Source organism: Budorcas taxicolor, chromosome 5 (genome assembly GCF_023091745.1).
Source record: "Budorcas taxicolor isolate Tak-1 chromosome 5, Takin1.1, whole genome shotgun sequence".
NCBI lineage: Eukaryota > Metazoa > Chordata > Mammalia > Artiodactyla > Bovidae > Budorcas > Budorcas taxicolor.
The window spans coordinates 94,372,124-94,396,868 of NC_068914.1; the positions used below are offsets into that span (position 1 = coordinate 94,372,124).

Below are 24,745 nucleotides of genomic sequence, written 5' to 3' on the forward strand. Positions count from 1 at the left end.
TAAAGAGCTGCTCTTTTTACCCACCTGTCCTTATCTCTCTGTCCCCTGAAGACAGGGAGTAGGCAGCTCCCTGCAGCAACGGCCACATCTTTAGCTCTGAGCTCCAGAATTACTGCTGGTGTTTGTGGGTTATAATTCGACTGAACTGTTGTATATCATCAATATGAGCACAAGGGAAAGCCATCACTGATCCTCAAAGAGAACTGTTCATTGGACACTGACAAGACATCAAAATACACCACACAGCCATGACATGGAAAACAAGATGAGTAGAATGACTTCTTTCTACTCTCTCTTCTTTGGTAAATAATGTTGGCAGTCGTTGGCAGCTTACTTCCATTTTTCAAACATGCTACATTCACAGCCAGACTAAAATCTGGACGTCAAAAGTTCCTGACTTATATAAGATAAGCAGACACCTATTGTTCTATCTTAACTGCTGGAGGTCTGAGGGAGAGAACTGTTTTTGTAAGCCGCACCTTCAGAATAATAAAAGCAAATAATAAAAGGGCAAAAGTCCAAAGAAAGGTCTTCCACAGATCAACTGAGAAGGAGTTAGAAATGACAGCCCAGAAACTGGGACACCAAGCACTTTAAGAACTGCTGGGACTTTGTAAACGCTCCTTATGCTACACTGGCTATTCCGCTGGGATGCCAAGAAGGCTAGAGGGTGCTACCTTTTCCAGGAGGCCCTGAATTATGACAAGTCCCTGCAGCCAGCTCTAGACTAGAACTCCAAGGGATAAAATGGTAGAAGTAGCTCTGAAAGAAAAGGAAAGCTGTTACCTGCAAACTCCAGGAATGAAAGACCAGACTCTGCATGATTAACAGAAGCAAGACCCCAGTTCCCCAGCAGCATCTCAAGATTATTCAGAAAAGTGTGGATGTTTTCATGTGCAGCCCATATCAAAGCCTTTCATTGATCCTCACTACAAATTTTCATCCCTAAAATGCACATATCCTGGATTTTTCCATGTGCAGACATATACCTATTCACGAAGAACTTGAAAGTGTTAGGATAACATTATTTGCTCTCCTCTTCAGTGTATGGATCTTGGGTTATAAGCATCATTCTAGAGCGCAGGGACTATACCCCTATAATTCTCTTTAGGAAAAACATAGACTGATTCTTCCCAGTAACTTGACCTATATATATTTTTGGGTTCTCTTGCTAAAACAGAACTTGATATTGAATGAAATAAAAATAATTGTATGAAAGTTACTGAGAGTAGATTTAAAAGTCTTCATCACAAGAAAATATATTCTATGTGTGGTGATGTACTTACTGTAGTGCTCATTTGGCAATATTTACAACTATAGAATCATTATGTTGTACACCTGAAACTGTGCTTAGTTGCTCAGTTGTGTCTGACTCTTTGAGACCCCATGGGCTGTAGCCCTCCAGGCTCCTCTGTCCATGGGATTCTCCAGGCAAGAATACTGGAGTGGGTTGCCATGCCCTCCTCCACACCTGAAACTAATATACTATTATATAATGTTATAATATTATCAATATTAATATGTCAATTATAGCTCAATAAAAAATGTAATAAGCTGATGGGCTTGGAATTCCCTGGTGGTCCAATGGTTAAGAATCCACCTGCCAATGCAGGGGACATGAGTTTGATTCCTGGTGCAGGAAGATTCCACATGCCACGGGGCAACTAAGCTCGTGTGCTCCAACTACTTGAGCCTGTGCTCAGTAACAAGAAAAGCCATCACCGTGAGCAGCCTGGCAGCAACTAAGGAACAGGCCATGGGCAGCAACTAGAGAACAGGCCGTGTGCCTCAACTAGAGAACAGGCCGTGTGCAGCAACAGAGAACAGGCCGTGTGCAGCAACTAGAGAACAGGCCGTGTGCAGCAACAGAGAACAGGCCATGTGCAGCAACAGAGAACAGGCCGTGTGCAGCAACTAGAGAACAGGCCGTGTGCAGCAACTAGAGAACAGGCCGTGTGCAGCAACTAGAGAACAGGCCGTGTGCCTCAACTAGAGAACAGGCCGTGTGCAGCAACTAGAGAACAGGCCGTGTGCAGCAACTAGAGAACAGGCCGTGTGCAGCAGCTAGAGAACAGGCCGTGTGCAGCAACTAGAGAACAGGCCGTGTGCAGCAACTAGAGAACAGGCCGTGTGCAGCAACAGAGAACAGGCCGTGTGCCTCAACTAGAGAACAGGCCGTGTGCCTCAACTAGAGAACAGGCCGTGTGCAGCAACTAGAGAACAGGCCGTGTGCAGCAACTAGAGAACAGGCCGTGTGCAGCAACTAGAGAACAGGCCGTGTGCAGCAACTAGAGAACAGGCCGTGTGCAGCAACAGAGAACAGGCCGTGTGCAGCAACTAGAGAACAGTCCGTGTGCAGCAACTAGAGAACAGGCCGTGTGCAGCAACTAGAGAACAGGCCGTGTGCAGCAACAGAGACCGAGAGCAGCAAGAAAAAATTAAGTAATTTAAAAAAACTGATGGGCTAAAAAAACAAAAAAAAACCCTACTGAATAACAGACTTCTGCTTCCTACAGTATATTATAAATTTAGATAGATAGCCCTGACTCTTCTGATTGAAACTAAAACGAAGGATAAAATATTTTTAAAATATGATTTTAACCACATCACCAGTTTTCATCTAAGTAAGGAATTTTAAAAGCCCTCAAACAAGATGAAGTCAGTATAAAACAGGTCAAATGATAACAAGTGCTATGGAGAGACAGAATGCAAGAGAAGGAAGATGGGAAGAGCCACAGGAGGTTGAGGCTTATGATCTTAAATAGCATGGTCAAAGAAAACATGGTAAAGGAAAATATTTCGAACGATCAGTATAATCAGACCATGTTCTATAATGACAATGCAATTAAGTTAGAAATTAAATGAAATAATTCTGCAATCTGAAAAACTTAAAATACTTTCAAACAGACTATGAGTCACAGAAAAAAATCACAATGGAAATTAAAAAGTACACAAAACTGAAAGATAAGAAAAACATTACATGTAAAAATTTTTAGAGATATACATTCAGTTCAGTTCAGTCACTCAGTTGTGTCCAACTCTTGTGACCCAATGGACTGCATGCCAGGCCTCCCCATCCATCACCAACTCCCAGAGTTTACTCAAACTCATGTCCATTGAGTCGGTGATGCCATCCAACCATCTCATTCTCTGTCTCCTTCTCCCGCCTTCAATCTTTCCCAGCATCAGGGTCTTTTCAGACAAGTCAGCTCTTCGCATCAGGTGGCCAAAGTATTGGAGTTTCAGCTTTAACATCAGTCCTTCCAATGAACACCCAGGACTGATCTCCTTTAGGATGGACTGGTTGGATCTCCTTGCAGTCCAAGGGACTCTCAAGAGTCTTCTCCAACACCACAGTTCAAAAGCATCAATTCTCCTGTGCTCAGTTTTCTTTAGTCCAACTCTCACATTACTATATATAAAATACCAATAGGTAAACAAAGACCTACTGTATAGCACAGGGAACTATATACAGTATTTTATAATCTAAAATGGAAAAGAATCTAAAAAAGAAAAAATATATATATTTACATTATAACATATATATTCAGTTTTTCTGTAACTGAATCATTTTGCTATATATCTGAAACTACCACGACACTGTATATCAACTGTAGTTAAAAAAAAAAGAAAAGCTACATATGCTATCCTCTTAAACTGAACAATAAACATGGAAAAATAATCTTAGAGGAAATTTTATTACCTTACATGTTTACATTATAAAAAGTAAGAACTCAGAAAGCAAATAAGAATTTTAAAAAGGATCAGCAAAAAATGCTCACAAAAAAAGTAAAAGGAAGGGAATCATAGGGAGGAAACACACTAACAAAATAGAAAACAAATATACAATACAGTAAATCAAAGAAGTATAAAACTAGTTCTTTGAAAAGACTAATAAAATAAACATACCTCTGGCAAGGTCACTCATGGAAAACAGGGAGAAGACACACATACAAACAATTGTTATTAACAGAAAAGAAGTATGACTGCAGACGCTGCAGAGATTAAAAAGGTTCGAGGATACAATAAACAATTTTATGTCAATAAATTGGAAAATCTGTAAATTCAAAAGCAACGGTGGTTTTTTTTTGATGAAAATACTAGACCTAGATGACTTTAGTAAACATTTAAGAGTCACATAGCTCCAGTCTTACATGAATTCCTCCAGAGAACAGTAAAAGGAAATGATCTGCAACTAATTTCAAACACTTCAAAAAAATAAATTACTCTCAGAAATTACTCAGACTGCAATGCAGTAATTATATTTAAAAAAACATATAAATAGCCTCACTTTTTTTTTTTAATGTAAAGTCATACTTCTTTATATACCTCATAGGTAAGAAGGAACCATTGTAAGAAATTCAGAATACTCAGAACATAATTTTAATAAACTCCACAAGATCAAAATTTGCTAGATGAAGCAAAAACAGTATTTTAAGGGAAATTATCATAAATATTTATTAGGGGAGAAGAACAGATGCCTTTCTTAAGAATAACGCTTTTGTTAGAAATAACGTTTACATTAAGAATAAAAAATGCATTGCCTTAAATGCTTATAATAGCAAAGAAGGACAGAAACAATGAGCTTGAAAGCTACTAGGAATAAAACTACCAAATGACTCAACAATCCCACTACTGGGCATATACCCTGAGGAAATCATAACTGAAAAAGATACATGTACCCCAGTGTTCATTGCAGCACTATTTACCACAGCCAGGACATGGAAGCAACCTAGATGTCCATCGACAGATGAATGGATAAAGAAGTTGTGGTTCATACATGCAATGGAATATTACTAAGCCATAAAAAGGAACACATCTGACTCAGTTCTAAAGAGGTGGATGAACCTAGAGTCTATCATACAGAGTTAAGTAAGTCAGAAAGAGAAAAGAGAAGAGAAAAGAAAAAAATGTTGTATATTAATGCATATATACGGAATCTAGAAAGATGGTAATGATGAACCTATTTAGAGACCAGATTTGTAGATACAATGGGGGAAGGAGCGGGTAGGACAAATAGAGAAGAGCATTGAATGAATCTGCTGTATGACAGAGACCTCAAATCTGGTGCTCCGTGACTACCTAGAGGGGTGGGAGGGAGGTTTAAGAGGGAGGGCAAATATGTATACCTATGGCTGATTCATGTTGATATATGGCAGAAACCAACACAATATTGTAAAGCAATTATCCTCCAATTAAAAATAAATTAAAAAAATTTAAAAACAAATAAGCTGTATGTCCAGCTTAAAAAAAACAGATAAAGAACAGAATAAATCTGAAAAAAATTTAAAGGATGATAATAAAGATAAGAGTAGAAATCAAAAAAAGAGAAAAAAAAAAACAACAAAAATAGACAATTGCCTTTTAAGATTCAGTGAAGAGATGAGATAAAAATAAATATTTTAAAATAATATTTTATTTTTTATTTATTTTTAAATTTTTATTTGTTAGCCACACCACATGGTTTGTGGGATCTTAGTTCCCTGAACAGAGACTGAACTTGGGCCCTCACAGTGAAAGCTTCCAATCCTAACCACTGGACTGCCAGGGAATTCCCTAAAATGGTATTTTAAATTAAATACAAATCAGCCCTTATATCAAAAATATACTATCATCAACATTATGTCAATGTATCTGAAAACACACAGAAAATGGAGACATCTTTAGAAAAATACAACTTATCAAAACTGACTTCAGAAGGAATATAAAGAATAAATAATCCTATCACTAATAAAACTAAAGCTTAACTGTTGATAAGCAGTTACAAGTTCTTCACACAAAGAAAATAACTAGACTCAAATAAGCAGTTTTACGGACCTTTCAAGAGAAGGAATATTCCAAAATTTCAAAGTCTTCCACGAATAAAAAGAGAAGCAATACTCTCCAATGCATTCTATGAGGCTAGTATAAGTGAAAAAAAGAGCCCGACAAGGACAGTGTCTGAAAGCAAAGCCATGGGTCTATTTTGTTGCAGAATGTAGAGATAAAAACCAACCAACCAAGCAAAAAACAATAAAAAAACACTTCCCTCCAAAAAATCTAAACTAAATACTGGCAAACTGAATGCAACTATTTACATATATAATACAATGCTGAAGACAGGTTTAATTCTGGAATACAGAGATGGTTTACTATTAGAAACTCTATCATTATTTCTCATTACATAAAAATAATATAAATAAATGCAAAAAGATAACTTTCAACCAACTATTAATGATTAAAACTTCAAGGAAACAGAGAATATGTGATATCTTACCTAACCTGATGAGAATATCTATAACAAAATGAAAACAATCATTATCCTTTATGGGGGAAAAAAGGCTTGAAAACACTCCCTTTAAATACAGAACAAGAAAAGAATGCCAATTCACTACATTTATCAACTTCATACTCAAAATTCTGCCTAGGGCAAAAACAGAAGAATAAATTAAAGCCAAAAGGATTGGGAAGGAGGAAATGTAATTGTCTTCATTTGCAAATAATAAGATTTTGTAACCAAAAAATGAACAAATTTTTGTAATAATAATAAACTAGCAAGGCAGCTGGATATAAGACTTTTATACAGAGGTAAATGGCATTTCTGCACACTGAACTGAACTGAAATGACATTTCTGCACACCAGAAACAATTAAAAACCAATTTTAAAAGAGACATCATATACAGTAAGAAAAGTGAAATAAATCTAACAAAAGACATAGAAAATATAAAACTTTATAGTAAGATATTTAAAAATAACTAAATAAATGCAGAAATACTCATATTCATGTGTAAGTAGAATTTATAATCTAATATAAAGATGCCAGTTCTCTGCTAATTGCTCTATAATTTCACAGTTTTAATCAAACTGCCAGTGGACTTCCCATGGAAGGAAAACTGACTCTAAAATGCACATGAAAGAGAAAGGATCAAGATCACCAAGATACTTTTGAAAGGGTATACGGGAGGAGAATTTGGCCTACTGAACATAATATAAATTATTCACTAAATTGTAAATAATTATTAGAAAATATTTCTCCACACCATAAAATGTTCTTCAAAAACCCGTGTTAATGTCTTCACATGTATAAGTTAGCTAATCATTCCCAAGTAGAATTTAGTTAACTATTCTCCACTGCTGGACATTTAGATTGTTTCCAGCTTTGTGACTTTCTAAAGATGTTACATTTAAGTTCAATTTAATTTTGTGATAATACTTGATTGTCGGACACCCTAGATAATTCTGTGATGAACATGTTGGTTATACTATAAAGGAATAATAATTCAAAATGATTAGGTTATTCATTCAATTAATGTTTAACGAAGCTCTATGGGAGATGTGGGAGATAACAGACAATAATTTTTAATATCAAATTGCTCTCTGTTATGTCGGCTCTATCGCAATAAAGCTGGAAAAAAGCAGAGTGTTCTCATAAGCAAAAGCAAACGAACAGTTACACGCAAAAAAGCTCATTTCTACATTGATTTTTTTTAAATTTATTTTAATTTATTTATTTGGCTGAGGTGGGTCTTGTTGCAGCTTGCAGGATGTTGGGGCATGCAAACTCAGCTGCAGCATTTGGGATCTAGTTCCCTGACCAAGGATGGAACCTAGACTCTCTCTATTGGGAGCATGGAGTCTTAATCGCTGGACAACCAGGGAAGACCCTCTATAATGACTTTAAAACAAAATATTCTGCTATGAAATTAAGTCAGAGACTTTATTGGACATTATAAGAATCCTTCTTGTCACAGGACTACAGTTCTCATTTTCCATTTGGCATCATTAAGCTGTGTGCAAGCTCAGTCATGTGGGACTCTGTGACCCAACGGACGGTAGCCCACCAGCGTCCTCTGTCCATGGGATTTCCCAGGCTAAAATACTGGAGTGGGTTGCCATTTCCTCCTCCAGGGGATCTTCCCGACCCAGGGCTCGAACCCACCTCTCCCGTGTCTCCTGCATTCCAGGAGGATTCTTTACTGCTTGAGTAATCAGGGAAGCTCATTTGGTATCATTAAAGGAAGAGAACATTTTAAACAAAAGTTGTAAGCAAACACATGGCAGCCTAGGAAATGTGCTTCTCGGCTCTGTTATATGTACTTGGATAAAAAGCAATGACACACACACACACACACACACACAAAATCCACCTTAGAAGGAGCTGGGCATCCCTCTGGTTTGCCTATTACATATCCCTTTTTAATTTCACCATGAAACTCACTCTATTCTAAGTGTATAGAGCACTTTATTAGAATGGCTTATAATCACCCACTTTGGGATCTATTTAGGCAGCAGATTGGTGATTATGTATTTGAATTTCAAAAAGCTTATCCAACTCAGAATGTAAAAAGAAGCAGTTTAAACTAAAGAAAATAAAAATGAAACAGATAACAAAGCCTAATTTTTAAAGACTATTCATTAGGGCCAAGCCTGTAATAAAGCCTTTCTTCACAGAAGCCTCACGAAGGTAAGGAAGTAAGTACTACTATCAATATTATTCCCATTCTACAGATGAAGAAATTGACTAACAGTGGTCAAATATATCATTAGTAGCAGGGCTGAGTGGCTAACACCAAAGTTTCTGCTCTTTGTATGTTCTGTTTCTTCCCATCCTGAGATATCAGCAGGTGAGCACAAATATGCTGTTAGTAAACTAGAAGGTAACTTGGGCCCAACAAATAAAAACACCTTCAAGTAACTAAAAATGTCTTCAAGGAACTGTCTCGAATATCAGTTTCTGACTTCAAACCACTAAAACAAAAAGAGACTGAGCGATCAGACATACAGTGTACTTGGCTTTTGTTTTTTTAATCTTAATTCTCAGTGGTATAATTCGAAATAAAAACAAGTAGCATAAAAAAGGGTCTGATCAATCCACAAAGTAGACTCTCAATTGGACCAGAGCTGAGGATGTAGGGGTTCCTGACCTATTTATCTCAGCTTGGAGTAAGAAACCAATATAAATGGTTAGAGCTCAGATTTACCATCCCATAGCATATGCCAACCCTCACTGTATTTCAGAAGAACATGCTTTGCTTAAAAATTTCTCCAGAACTATTCCTTAAGATATTTTCAAATTCATGAAACTAATCAGATTTTCTGGACAGTCTAAGAGGTCTTATTGTAATGGCTGCAAATGTGTTACATTTGTACATATTCACCTATTTTTTCCCCTTGATCTCAAAGGCATGATGTGAAGCTACTGCCTGGGCACTGTAGTTTCTTGAAATGATCTTGGTGAAAAAAATATTTTTTGAGCTGCTGTTAATCACTTTAATTAACTCCTCCTGTTAATAGATAAGAGTTGTTTTCTCTTTCACCTAGGTATGATTTCTTCAACGGATGTAAAGTCTAAATAGGTAAGTGTTCTATCTCCTATTCTACTTTGCAAGCAATCTAAAAGCAAACCAAAACTTGGTTTGGTTTGGAACTGAAAAGCCGAGGACCTGGGTTCCAGTCCCACATATATTATAGTTAATTGTGCAACTGACATTATGCCTCCTTATACTGTATAAGTAGGCTGGACAGGAAATGTTTAAAGTCCTTCCCAACTATAAAATTTTAATTCACAATTTAAACTGTCATTTTCTATTGCAAGCTAAATGGAAGAACATTAGACGTAGACACAGGTTCCGTATGAGTGACAGAACCACTTTTAATTTCCCCACTGAAACCTATCACATGATGTGAGGTCCTATCAAATTGAATTGGCAATTTCTTATGCTCCATCTGCCACCAAAATGTACTATTTGTAGTTCAGGCAGCAGGGTGGTTAAAGAACAACAGATTTTCTTGGCATTTCCTGCACATATGGCATGTAGATGAGAGTACGAGATTATCCCTTGGAAAATACTGCAAATAATAGCTGTCAATTCTTAGCAACCAACAACATGCATTATTAAAAACAAACACAACTTCCCATCCACGAGTTTCACCTCATAAAATGTGTCTTTTGATTCTTCTGACTCCCGTGGGTGAACCCATATTTTTTATATGGACTCTATAATATATCTGCTGCAGAATTCAAAAATTACTAGATCTCTGAAATCCACAGATAATCTTCAAAACTTCTGCTAGCCACTTGCTATGATCTTTTCCACTGCTTAAGTTTTTTGCCAGAGATGCTAAAAGTAGTGTAGTCGACTGGTTTGAGTTTCATATACTTTTCCAGACAAGCTTGCTTTTTAAGGCCCCACACAAACAAGAGATTAATTTCTCTGCATTCTAAATCTTTGGGAAATTGACCAACATGCATGAAAGAATCCTTCTCCTCCTAACACATGCCTTTTAAATTATTGCTTGGGGGCCTTTGGTCCTTGATTTAAACCCATCTATTCCTTTAACTAGTCATAATCTCCGATTATTCTCCCTCTTACAATCCTGTGCTCTACTTTTCTGAACGTGATTTTATTATTTTTTCTGTATTCTCTATGTGAATGAATATAAGTGCTCAGTCATGTCTGACAGCCCGCCAGGTTCCTCTGCCGTAGAATTTTCCAGGCAAGAATACTGGAGCGGGTTGCCACCTCCTACTCCAGGGGATCTTCCTGACCCAGGGATTGAACCCACTTCTTCTGTGTTTTCAGCATTGGCAGGTGGATTCTTTACTACCGCTCTACCTGAGTATTACACTTTTAATTCCCTGAGAACTCAGATATGAATTTATTACAAAAAAAGTTAAAACAAAGGTGACTCTCCCATACATGTAAGTCATCCAGAGAGTTCAATATATGTGGCTTTATTAATTTGGAAGAGACCTGTTAAGAGTCTTCTCTTAATGAATCCAATACAGCTAGATTTTCCTCCAGCGATAGAATGAGCCATCTTTCTTTTGTTTACCATCAGATGAAATACCTGCTAGAACTGAAAGAGTTGGCTGTTCCAAAACCACCTATCTTTAACTAGTGGACTAGCATTCTGCCAGGGTGAGACACTCGACCTTAAAGGGGGGCTCAGGAAAAGAAACAGAAAACCAGGATCCTACCTCTGAAACTATTTAATGAGGGACCTATTCTCACTTCACAGACGGCAGGCCTCAGGCACTATTTAACTCTCATTTCTCTGTCACTGTCCTCTTGATGTTGCCTAGTAAGTTCAGGTGAATTTGTGCCATTCAAAGTGCGTATGGTCCAATTCCATCGTATTTCCCTATTCCCATATTTACATATGGATATAAGGAGCTGGTATCAGGGGAAACGAGATCAAACCAGTCCTAAAGGAAACCCTGAATGTTCACTGGACAGACTGTAGCTGAAGCTTCAACACTTTTGCCACATGATGCAAAGAGCTGACTAATTGGAAAAGACTCTGATGTTGGCAAAGGTTGACTGCAAAAGGAGAAGGGGGCGGCAGAGGATGACATGGTTAGATTACATCACCAACTCAATGGACAGGAATTTGAGCAAACTCTGGGAGATAGTTAAGGACAGAGGAGCCAGGTGTGCTGCAGTCCACGGGTGGGAAACAACTTGGCACCTGAACAACAACAATCAATAGAATATAGCAAAAGTGATTCTGGAACTTCTGCGGCTAGGTGGTGAGAAGCTTTGCGGCGTCCCCCTGGGTATCTTAGACCCAGTTATCATAAGAAGTGCAGTTGTCCTGAGAATGGTGTGTGTGAAAAGGGGAAGATAACAGTTCAGCCCATGGGGTCATAAAGAGCTGGCTATGACTTAGCGACTGAACGACGACAGTAAGGATCTGGGTTAGACACAGGACGTGTAAGTATTGCAGAGGAAGCAGATGAACTCTGGACACAGGCCCTGAAGAGAAAGGTAGTTCAGGTGTAGTAAACAGTCATAAAGCTGCCTGGGGACTCACAGGTGAGTGAGGAAGGGTGAAGGGAATAGAGAGATCACTTTTTATGGGCTGGAATTTGTTCCAAAAATAATTTTCACCATGTTCATAACTTTTCCTTATTTGATGGACACATTTTAAACAAAGCAACACATCCTGTTTTATTTATTTTTAAACCAATGTTGAGGGCCTAAACTCTCAAAGTACCGCGTAACTATAGAATTCATTAATCATGAGAATATTTTTCACATAAGATAGCACAAAATCCAGACTGCCACCCCTTGAAGACTTGCCACAAAGAGCCATGTGGAAAAACTGCACAGAGAAATGGTGATTGTGAACAGGAGTTCTACCTGGGAAAGGCTGCTGGATTTGTTAAGAAAAGAAAGGTTATGCTCATTAGAAAGTTTATCTGTCTCTAAGCAAATAATTACTTCTCTGCTAAAATAACTTCTATGTCAATGTAACCAGTTCCTACAAGCATATATTATCTTAACTGCAAGCAGATAAAAATCTGTGTTTCCTGAAGAGTGTTCATCTTAACTTCATTACTGGAGTCAACCTAAAGGAAATATAAGTCCCTGGGCTTGCATATCGCGTTTGCCTCTAGTCATAAGTTGGTCCAGATTCTCACTAATTGACAGAGGGTTTCCCTATTCAGGTCCTTTCACTGGACTCCAGGCATTTTCACAACTTGGCCACACAAAAGAACTCCCAGGCTGTTCCTGCCTTTCCAAAGACAAGTACAGGAATGCCTTTCTCTGCAGCCCTTTCATAAGATTGTGTCTGTACAAACACAGGTGTTTACAAAGCAATTTTTATCAACTTTGCATTGACTATTCCAAAGAACAGCAGTAATCTCAACACTCCATCCATTGTCTCAATGCTACCAGTGATAGAGGAAAAGCTACCAGTGATAGAGGAAGAGGAAAAAATAAACAACAAATATATGTTTATTAAACACTTCAACAGCAACACAAAATACTTGTACCAGGGAGAAAAAATATATTTTAAACCGCAAGACACATTAAGTAAAATTGCCATAATCAGCCATAACGAGATTCCTTCATTAGGCGACCACATAAATGGTCAAACTACTACTCAAACAGTCAAACCTTCATTTTACATGCAAGTGGCCTCCAGCAAATGATAAAGCAATATTCCCGTGTGAGTGTGAAAGATGGCACTGAATTCCGGCCCATTATAGAGGAAGAGTCAGATTCCACTAGTCCTTTCTTGGTTTAACTGCCAGGCTTTTAGGGAGCTAGCTGTTTTATAGAAGGCGGACTCGCCCTGATAAATTAGTGATTGGTGCAAATGTCGCCAGTTTCCTGCACTCAAGGAAGCTCTAGACCACTTCGGGTCCAGACTTCAGAAAAATGACTCTTTAAAAGAAAAAAAAAAAATTACATGACAGTGTATCAATGGCTGTGACAATAGTATATTCTAAAAGAAAAAAAAAAAGATGCCGGTGATGATAACTGGGGGGGAACCTCTGCTGCTGCCTACCTCCTATGTAAGCTGCCGGCTGAAGGTGGTTAATTTAAACCCAGTTCTCCCCTACTGGAGGTGGCGAGCGGGCAGCGGGGGAGAGCCACCCGGTTTCCAGCTCCCCGTGGACCTGACGGGACTGGGACTGAGACTGGCTTGCACGAAGCCCCGGATGGCTCAACCAGGCGCTCCAGCTGTCTCTCACCACCTTCCTCCAACGCAGACCCCCAAGTTAGAAACGCAACTCCCGGAGCACAATGACAAGAAAGCACACAAAAGGAGCAAGGCAGCCGCTCCCATCCGTACCTTTGACTTGACTTTCATACTCGGCGATGATCTCTTTGTCCTTTTTGAATCTGCTCGGAGTGGACATTATCCAGCTGTTCTGGGTTTGCTTTCAATGGGCAAGTTCTGTGAGGGGTCACCGACCAGTCAGTCTCCTCGGAGAAGCAGAGAGTTGTACTCCCAAATGCCGGGAACCCAGAAGCAGCACCGACGGGAGGGAGAGGAGGAGGAGGAGGGGAAAAAAAAGGAGCGAGCCGAGGACTAGATTAACCCGGGCGCTGGCACCATACTCTCGGGATCGAGCTGCCGTCGGCGATGCGGAGCGGAGCCTAGGGCTCGGGGCCGGAGGGGGCCGGAGAGGCCCGGCGCGCCGGCGAACTCCAGCAGGCGAGTGGCGGGGGGCGTCTCCCTGCCCACCCCACCCGGAGCCCGGCCACTTCCTCTACAGCCGCTGGGCGGACGCGGGGATCGCGCCGGCGCTCCGCACCATTGTTAGCCACCCGCACGGGGAGCGTGGGGCAGGGCCAGCCGGGGAGGGCGGGCGCCGCGACCCTCCCTTCCTGCTCAGCCGCCCGCTCCGGCGCTCAGGGGTCCCGCCCGGGCTGGGGATGCTGCTGCCGCTCCTCCGTCGGCACACACGGCTGCTACTGCCCCGGGCAGGGTAGAGGAATCGCGATCCTAAAACGAGTCCCTGGCGGCCGCCGCGAGGGCGGCTAACGCGCTGTAAGAACGCGTCCTGGGCGCAGCCCCGGCGGAGTTTAGGTTTCCACCGCCGGCGCCTCGCGGGGCCTCCGCCTCCTGGGCCACCGTGCGCCGAGACGGCCTCTTTCTCCCGGTCCCCCTTGCCGCTGCTGCCCCCAGGAGGCCGCCGGCTACCGGCACACCCGCACGCACCCCTGGAGGAGCCGCGCCCCTGGCGGCCGCAAAGTTGCAGGCGCGCTCACGGCCCGCGGCTCCCCGGCGCCTGGGGAGTGAGCTGCGGGCGGCACCGGCCCGGGCGGCCGCGCCGGGCTCGGCGAGGCGGGGCAGGGCTCGCGGGAGGGGCCCGATCGACCTCCTTCTCCACCCTCGCCCCGCTCCTCCCCACCGGCGCGGTAAGCAAGCGCGGCGCTTCTCCAGGAAGATGGATGCCTCTTGTGGCCAACCGCAGCCCGACCCTGCGTGCAGAGCCCGGCGGCCGTGGGCGACGCCCCCGGCGCCTCCCCGGCTTGCGTTGCCCCAGCCGCTGGAAAACCCCACCCGACCGGCGGGCAGTCTTCGACCCAGTGTGAGCGCTGTGGTGGGGCTCCTTTGAGTCCAGTGGGGAAAATCAGACTTTGGATGTCTCCATGAAAGAATGGGATGTTACTCCCAACCCCAGTAGGAACACTGGAGTCTGAATTGTCTTGGATGTTAAGAATTTAAAAAAAAAGCGAAGCTATTCGATCAGGCAGAGAAAAATATCCATCTTGAGCACCATATTCTCCCCATCCTAAAAGTAGCTAGAGAATGTCAGCATGGTGGGAAAGGCGTGGTGGGGAAACAGGTAGTACTTAAGATGTCTCTAGGTTTTGGCGGACACATTTAGCGTTTGGGACCTTCTCCACTTCCCAGGGGCTCAGTGGTAAAGAATCCGCCTGCCTATGCAGGAGATGCGGGTTCGATCCCTGAGTGGGGAAGATCTGGAGGAGGAAATGACAACCCACTCCAGTATTCTTGCCTCGAAAATTTCATGGACAGAGGAGCCTGGCGGGCTACAGTCAACAGCATGGCAGAGTTCGATATGACCGAGCACGCACGCACACCGTCCTTCTCCAATATTATTGGCCTGATTTATTAAAGTGATTTGTCCAAAGGCGTGTCCGTATCAAATGGTGCTAGATCTAAAGAGAGTAGGGACTTTGAGACTTTATTCATTCTTGTATCCAGTGATAAGATTTCTTACTGTAGGCCAACCACCAAATATGAACTAGGGACTCAGAGAATTCTGCCCTAAAGGGTCTCAAGATCTATTGTATAAATAAGTAATTACAGGCAGTACTGTAGAGCTGTAAGAGAGCTACAGTACTCTTTGGGAGCCTTGAGGAAAGAAAAATGCACCGAATAAAAGGCTGGGGGAGAAAGTCTTCCCAGAGAAGAGATATTTGAACTGGATTTAAAGGGCTGCGATTCATGGGGTCGCAAAGAGTCGGACACGACTGAGCGACTGAACTGAACTGAACTGAAGTAAGTAATTTGCCACCTTAGAGAAAGTGTTGCCTTTCAGGGAGAAGGAAAATCCTACTCTGGGGGAATTGCAAATGAGTTACAGGATGCCCTCCTCTGAAATACCAGATCTTTGACAGTAGGTGAAAATTATTTAAAGAAAAAAAAAAGTAAAACATACGTGTGTTTCAAGTGAGTGCGTGCATATTGTTTTTAGTTATATAGCTTTTTTAAATTTAATTTTTAGGCAAATCTTTTTACATTATAACAACAGAATAGAATGTAAGGAAAAAGTGAAAAAAATCTTTTCTTTCCATTTTGCGACACAGGAATCCCTGACTGCCCTAGTTTCATGTGGGGATGTTTTATGTAAGAGTGTTGGGTGAAGAGCCAGATATCCAAAGCAGAGGCTGAGAAGGAAGGTCAGGGCCAAATGGGAGAGGCCTCCTGTGCTGAGCTGTTGAACACAGTTCTGCAGACAGCAGTGAGCCTTTTAAGCAGAGGACTGTCATGATCACATACATGTTTTATAAGGGTAACTGTTGGCAGCATGGAAGGATCATTTGGCCAGGAGGGTAGAGAGACCAGAGGCAAGAAGTATACTTTGGCAGTCAGTTCAGTTCAGTTGCTCGCTTGTGTCCGACTCTTTGCGACCCCATGGACTGCAGCATGTCAAGGCTTCCCTGTCCATCACCAACTCCTGGAGCTTACTCAAACTCATGTGCATTCAGTCAGTGATGCCATCCAACCATCTCATCCTCTGTCATCCCCTTCTCCCACCTTCAATCTTTCCCAGCATCAGGGTCTTTTCAAATGAGTCAGCTCTTCACATCAGGTGGCCAAAGTATTGCCACTATCAGATGGCAGCATTAGTCCTGCCAATGAATACTCAGGATTGGTCTCCTTTAGGATGGACGGGTTGGATCTCCCTACTGTCCAAGGGATGCTCAAGAGTCTTCTCCAACACCACACTTCAAGAGCACCAATTCTTCAACACTCAGCTTTCTTTATAGTCCAACTCTCACATCCATACATGACCACTGGAAAAACCATAGCTTTGACTAGACGGACCTTTGTTGGCAAAGTAATGACTCTGCTTTTTAATATGCTGTCTAGGTTGGTCATTGCTTTACTTCCAAGGAGCAAGAGTCTTTTTGATGGCTGCAGTCACCATCTGCAGTAATTTTGGAGCCCAGAAAAATAAAGTCTCTCACTGTTTCCGTTGTTTCCCCACCTATTTGCCATGAAGTGATGGGACAGATGCCATGATCTTCATTTTCCAAATATTGAGTTTTAAGCCAACTTTTTCACTTACCTCTTTCACTTTCATCAAGAGGTTCTTTAGTACTTCACTTTCTGCCATAAGTGTGGTGTCATCTGCATATATGAGGTTATTGATATTTCTCCCAGCAATCTTGATCCCAGCTTGTGCTTCATCCAGCCTGGCATTTCACATGATGTACTCTGTATGTAAGTTAAATAAGCAGGGTGACAATTTACAGCCTTGACGTACTCCTTTCCTGATTTGGAACCAGTCCATTGTTCCCTGTCTAGTTCTAACTGTTGCTTCTTAACCTGCATACAGATTTCTGTTACTTTGGCAGTAACTGTAGTCAAATCAAAATGTATTCATATCACTCATCCATGGTGCCACTGAGATTTATTTCATATTTGCACCTGGGAAATATAACACAGCAGCAGAGAGTGCAGCCACTGGAAATGAACTGTTGGCTGAGTCTAGACCTTGTAACCTTTCAGTTCAGTTCAGTCGCTCAGTCGTGTCCGACTCTTTGCTACCCCATGAATCGCAGCACGCCAGGCCTCCCTGTCCATCACCAACTCCCGGAGTTCACTCAGACTCGCATCCATTGAGCCAGTGATGCCATCCAGCCATCTCATCCCCTGTCATCCCCTTCTTCTTCTGCCCCCAATCCCTCTTTTCCAATGAGTCAACTCTTCGCATGAGGTGGCCAAAGTACTGGAGTTTCAGCTTTAGCATCATTCCTTCCAAAGAAATCCCAGGGCTGATCTCCTTCCGAATGGACTGGTTGGATCTCCTTGCAGTCCAAGGGACCCTCAAGAGTCTTCTCCAACAACACAGTTCAAAAGCATCAATTCTTCGGCGCTCAGCCTTCTTCATAGTCCAACTCTCACACCCATACATGACCACAGGAAAAACCATAGCCTTGACCAGACGGACCTTAGTCGGCAAAGTAATGTCTCTGCTTTTGAATATGCTGTCTAGGTTGGTCATAACTTTTCTTCCAAGGAGTAAGCGTCTTTTAATTTCATGGCTGCAGTCACCATCTGCGGTGATTCTGGAGCCCCAAAAATCAAGTCTGACACTGTTTCCACTGTTTCCCTGTCTATTTCCCATGAAGTGATGGGACCGGATGCCATGACCTTCATTTTCTGAATGTTGAGCTTTAAGCCAACTTTTTCACTCTCCTCTTTCACTTTCATCAAGAGGCTTTTTAGTTCCTCTTCACTTTCTGCCATAAGGGTGGTGTCATCTGCATATCTGAGGTGATTGATATTTCTCCCAGCAATCTTGATTCCAGCTTGTGCTTCTTCCAGCCCAGAGTTTCTCATGATGTACTCTGCATATAAGTTAAATAAGCAGGGTGACAATATACAGCCTTGACGTACTCCTTTTCCTATCTGGAACCAGTCTGTTGTTCCATGTCCAGTTCTAACTGTTGCTTCCTGGCCTGCATACAGATTTCTCAAGAGGTAGGTCAGGTGGTCTGGTATTCCCATCTCTTTCAGAATTTTCCACAGTTTATTGTGATCCACACAGTCAAAGGCTTTGGCATAGTCAATAAAGGAGAAACAGATGTTTTTCTGGAACTCTCTTGCTTTTTCCATAGGTGGTTACAAGCCCCAAAGACAGGGTACCCAGAGGTGAATCCTAGCTCTGCTGCTTCCCAAGGGAGCTGATAAAAATTACTGCATCTCTTGAGGCCTCAGTCTCCTCATCTGAAAAATGGGTAAATGCCTCCTTCCTGGGACTGTTATAAGCACTTATTGAGATAATCCTTAAAAAGTACTTCTAAGAACTCCAGACCTTTGTACCTACCCAGTGAGTATTAGTTATCTTTGTTACCTCAGTCGTAATCTGACAGAAAGCAATTTAAATATTGGAGACAGTATCTTAATTATCTTTGAGTTTATCATGGTGCCCAATAAACTGTCAATAAACTTTTTTTTTGAATCTCAATGTCTTAATATTTGTAAGGCCCCATTTTATTGCTGTAGAAGGTAGGGTCACAAACACAAATCATTTTGCATACATTCTTATAAGAAGCTTACAAGGTGATTACTATTGTCCTCGTTTTACAGAGAGAATCTGGAAAGTCCAATAACTGCAAAGGCCAGAATTCCAGCCCATATCTACTTTCCTCTAAAGTGAGTTCTCCTAGTTTGTCATTCTTCTGCCTATGAACTTACAGTTCCTATACACTTGTGATGGGGTCTTCCCTGTAGCTCAAATGGTAAAGAATCTGCCTGCAACCCAGGAGTCCCGGGTTTGATCCCTGGGTTGGGAAGATCCTCTAGAGAAGGGAATGGCAATTCACTCCAGTATTCTTGCCTGGAGAATCCCATGGACGGAGGAGCCTGGCGGGCTACAGTCCATGGGATCGCAAAGAGTCAGAAATGACTGAGCGACTAACACTACTATACACTTGTGAAGGAGGTTCACGTATAGTGACCTGTGTATGACTGACTGATAGTTTTCCCTTGGTGGATCTCTTCCGATCCAGCCATTCAGAGTGATTCACAAGTCACTTCTCAATCTCTTCAAGTTCTCCTCAACTTTCCCATATTTTGCCTCACAAACCTTATCCTGAGAATGCCTACGACACGAAATCCAGAAAGCTAGGGTCAGTCAAATTGGGAGACAGTCAACTGTGACTCTAATTCTGTGACTTTGCTCCCCCTTGTGGTACCTGTTTTCTTAGCTGTGCAATAGAGATGGCTGCACTTTGCCCCTAAAACCTATCCTTCCCCGGTCACATTTTCATTCTTTTGGGGCAAGCGGTAAGAAATCTGGGGTGCCTGAAAGTGGGATCCACACTACAAATTAAGCCACTCTGTTATCTAATATTTTCATTTTAGGACCACTCCAAATTTCCAGAAGTTAATTCATTATTTGATCAGAAACCCTGGAAGTAGGTAGGAGAATGTACCTGATTCCTTACAGCCACAAAATACACCATGCACTTTATGCAGCATCACTTCGTCCTGAAAGTGAAAGTGAAGTCGCTCAGTCGTGTCCGACTCTTTGGACTCTTTGCGACCCGTGGACTATAGTCCACCAAGCTCCTCCGTTCACGGGATTCTCCAGGCAAGAATACTGGAGTGGGTTGCCATTTCCTTCTCCAGGGGATCTTCCCAACCCAGGGATAGAACCCAGGTCTCCCACATTGCAGGCAGACGCTTTAACCTCTGCACCACCAGGGAAGCCCTTAAATACAAGAATCCAAGTACTAACATCAAAGATTTCAAGGGTAGAAAAGAAGCCAGGTTGAAAGAAGAAGGGGGAGGAGGCGGGAGAGGGGGGGCGAAAGGGGTGGCCTTACAGATTTGGACCCTATTTGTCTTTGCTCCTCCAAGGGTGGTCTTCATGGCAGCATTACTGACATGCTTAGGAGTTTATGAGAAGTGCAGGATCTCAGGCCTCACTCCAGTAGAACCTTATTTTAACAAGGTTAAATATGCACAGGTGATTTGTATGCACACTGAAGTCGAAAAGTGTGGCTTTAAGTATAGAAGAGCTCCCATGTGCATGAGTTCTAAACAGACCCCCAAGGTGATTCTGTTATAGGTGGTCAATGGTAAGATCTTACTTTATAAAACTCTGCCCCAGGACACGATACCAAAATGTAATCTTCGGAAAGCTCTGTGGCAAGAATTTGAGATGCCAAGAGGGGTGTCCACAGAGTCAAGACAATACAAGCTATGGATGCACAACAATTGGTGTTCTGATACTCTAGCTGGATCCAGTAATATAACCTAGAATACTGGCAGGGCTTTATCAGCTTTTTCATCCCAGCGGGCAGAGGAGACTGTATCCCTGATGTAAAGAGTAGTAGCAGACTGATCTACCTTCGATGTGAAATTCTTAGACACTAAAACTATTAAAAAAAAATTATGTGAATTTGGTATTGACTCCTTACTGTGTTTGTTTTTAACTTTTAAATGACTGAAATTATTTGCCACTAGGGTATCTGTAGGTGGCAGGAGACGTCTGTAAGGCCACCCCTTTCGCCCCCCCTCTCCCGCCTCCTCCCCCTTCTTCTTTCAACCTGGCTTCTTTTCTACCCTTGAAATCTTTGATGTTAGTACTTGGATTCTTGTATTTAAGGGCTTCCCTGGTGGTGCAGAGGTTAAAGCGTCTGCCTGCAATGTGGGAGACCTGGGTTCTATCCCTGGGTTGGGAAGATCCCCTGGAGAAGGAAATGGCAACCCACTCCAGTATTCTTGCCTGGAGAATCCCATGAACGGAGGAGCTTGGTGGACTATAGTCCACGGGTCCAAATTTTGGGTTAGGGGAAAGTCTCCCGGTGATTCTTATTGCTTGAGAATCTTGGCCCAAGGACTATTAAAAGTGTATCCCTATAAAAGATTTGCCACATTTACTCAAGTGAGACTGATAATATGGTTAAGATTTTTTTTTTTCAATTTAATGTATCTCTAAGAAACTGGACTGTTTTCACCTTCAAGATAATAAAATTTAACTTTTTTCATTTGTAAGAGGAGGATAATAATTTCCCTAATAACTTTGTGGTAGGGCTTAAATGCACATTGTATATAAAACATACACCAAGCCAGGCACATAATACACAAATGTTGGATGTTCTTGTCATTGCTATTACAGTTTTGGTGCAGAAGGTTAACTTCCAAGTGTACAGCAAAACCATTGCAATTGCGGAGGAACTTATAGGGTGTTCGTCTCTTATTTACCTCCTTGCCTAAACTTCCTATGTTAGTTGAGAATTTCTTTATTCTTATTGGGTTTGTTTTGTAGTTTATTGGTTTACGGTGTGTCTGTATTTCCAGTACACTACCTTACATCTTTTATAGAATGATTTGATAGTCTATTCAGTTCTAATCAACATATAATTATTGTCTATGAAGTTGAACCATACGACAATGCTGATATTTGACCATTTTTGATATAATAGATAGCAATGCCATATGATTCAACCCAATACTATCAGCCTGCAATTAGTGTAAACAAAATTCGATAATAAAAACCTACTTCCGAATATCCAAGTGAAGGCTCTATTGAACCCTGCCCAGATCTAGGGAAATCCCAGTTGCTCCTAGGTTGGATTAGCCCCGTGCAGTCTGCCAGGTAGTCAATCAAGAAATATTAATCACTGTAGTAAAAGAACTTGGCCCATAATTTAACAGCAGCTTGTGGAAATGGACCATATAAATAGCCATTTTCCCTTTCCTGGCAACAAAGGGGTAAAGACAAGCTGTCAAAAGATCTTGCCAATTTCATTCTGATGCACTTTCCCTGGCAGGGATGAGGGCAGAATGTTACAATAAAGATGAGTTCAGATGACACCGGAGGGGTCAGTGCAGGAGATACTAAGGACAGAGGGTAGGCAAGGAAGGATGGGAAAGAAGAGGTACAGACATTAGTCACAGGGCGAGAAGCAGCAAAAGAGAACAATAAAATGAATGATTCTTCTAAAATGTTCATTTGTGTAATTCAACTCCCCTCCCCACCAAAAAATTCTTCTCCAATTTTCAAGAAAACTAAAGCTAAAATAAATCGGGGTTTTTAAATATCTGTAATTTTCTTTGAATAAAAGTGCTTTAGAATATTTTTAACCATCTGCTCAAAATCACGTTTCCATTTTGCACAAATCATTAAAATAGAATTTGCTTGTTTAATCTCATATTCATAACTTCCAAACACCCACACATAACAGTCTTCTCATCAGAGTTACTATTTTCTGCTTTGAAATCCTACTACGACTTCCCATGTGGCTGCCGCACAATATAAGCAGAATATGAATAGTCAATGAGCCCATCCTGATGAAAGTATTAAAACCCATCACTTATATATATATAAAAAAAGATATGATTACTCAGAGGAAAACAGCCAAAGAAAGTTAGGCGAGAAATGGCAGTTTCAATTCAGCTGTCAGAATCAGAGATGGATTAGTATGCAGTGCAAACACTCACAAAAAGTTTAATTATTCCAAGAAATACATGCATCTCGAATGCTTATAATTTAGGAAATGAATGACAGACTCCTCCTTTTCTTGCCATTATACTTTGGCAGCAGACATTTTAAAACTGCCTAATTTTGTCACCTCTTCTACAGAGAGACAAGTCTGCATAGTTATTCCTCATTTTAGATACAGAAATGTTCCTGGTGAGTATACCAGGGAAGTGGAAGGTTTGGAAAACAATTACCATCTATGTTATTTTTTTAAATATGCATCAAATTTTTATGTAGTAGTTCTTTCTTTAAAGCAGCAGCTCTCAAGCCAATCAGAACCAGTGTTGCCTTAAATTTTTAAAAATTTATTTTTTGAGCAGTTTTAGGGCTACAGGGAAGAGAGAGCACAGGTATACTCCCTTTCTCCTGACACTTCCCCTTTATTAACATTTTCCTTATTAATATTTTGCTTTCTTGAGGTACCTTTGTTACCACTGATGAGTCAAAATTGATATATTATTATTAGCTGAAATCCATAGTTTACATCGCTGAAATCCATAGTTTACATCAGGGTTCACTCTTTATGCCATATATTCTATGGGTTTTGACAAGTGTATAATGACATGCATTCACTAATACAGTAGCATGAAGAATATTCACTACCCTAACTACCACTTTTTTATAATAAATGTTATTGTAACACCCAACTTGCTATCCTAAAAGAAAATGTATAGAAAATAACATTTACCTGTACTCATATTTCTCTTTATGCAATCAATATAATATCCTACCTGCAAAATGAAGACCAAAAAAACCGAAGTAAGTAATGAAGTGATATAAAATTCAGTATGTAAACACTCAGACCCAACTCAGTAGAAGGCTTGAAGTAGTCAGATAAATTTAGATAAGAGAGAAGTAATAAGACCAGAAGATATTCCATACAGGATGTACAAATTTTATACGTCAATTGTACCTCAATAAAGCTGTGGGAAAAAAGAAAAAAATAAATGTACAGGTCAATGAGTGCAAGTCAAAGGTATGCATGAAAGTTAGAATAAAAACTAGCATGCTAATATGTATCAAAACTACTGTGTGTTTAACAAGTAAATTGGAGTAAGACTAAAGTTTCATATAATTTAAACTAATATTTCACATATATGAATGCCTGGTAGGACAATTCTTGATTAATAGGAGACTGATCTGGACATCCAGCCTTGGACCTGTTCACTGAATGCTAACATCAGTCCTCTCTGAATATGGAGACAAGTCAACTTCTGACATGGTCAAAAGTTTCCTAAGAAACAATTCAGTTTCTAAGAGAACCATTCTCTTAAAAGGCTAATAGAGACTGCTGTCACTATTATCTCCTGGGGGCTTTTTTTCGGAACAATTTTTCCTGCCTCATCTTCTGAATTTTCCTTGAAAGAACTCAGCATTAGATCTATATGTCATTTCATATGCTGGAGGTAGGCATTCCCAACAGAAAGGAACTTTTGCCCCAAGAGGTTTAAGATTATGGGGTTTGGAAAGACATTATAATATACATATTTTTTTTTAAATTCCTTTTTTGTACATGCTATATTTTCTAAACAGTCTTACAGGAGTAAGACATATGAAACTATAGTATAGGTATGTACTTTATTAAAAAATAAACAGATACTGAGGATGAATGCTCAAATCTTTTTTACTGATGGGGTTAATCATAATAAAAGTTATAGATAGGTCCCTGTCTATAAATACAGTCTGATGCAGAATAGCAGATAGACTTTGGCCATATCTGACATCCTTTCAGAATCCTCCAGTACTAATGGTGACCCTTACCTATT

The 24,745-nt window shown here is 41.0% G+C and overlaps 1 protein-coding gene across 1 annotated transcript in view; it reads right to left on the reverse strand.

The window, feature by feature from the left end:
- Positions 1–13,637, reverse strand: part of SRGAP1 (SLIT-ROBO Rho GTPase activating protein 1) — a 294,550-nt gene extending 280,913 nt beyond the window's left edge. The window contains exon 1 of the mRNA XM_052639735.1: positions 13,571–13,637. Coding sequence (XP_052495695.1) covers positions 13,571–13,637 — 67 coding nt within the window. The remainder of the gene's footprint in view (positions 1–13,570) is intronic.
- Positions 13,638–24,745: the final 11,108 nt, after the last annotated feature.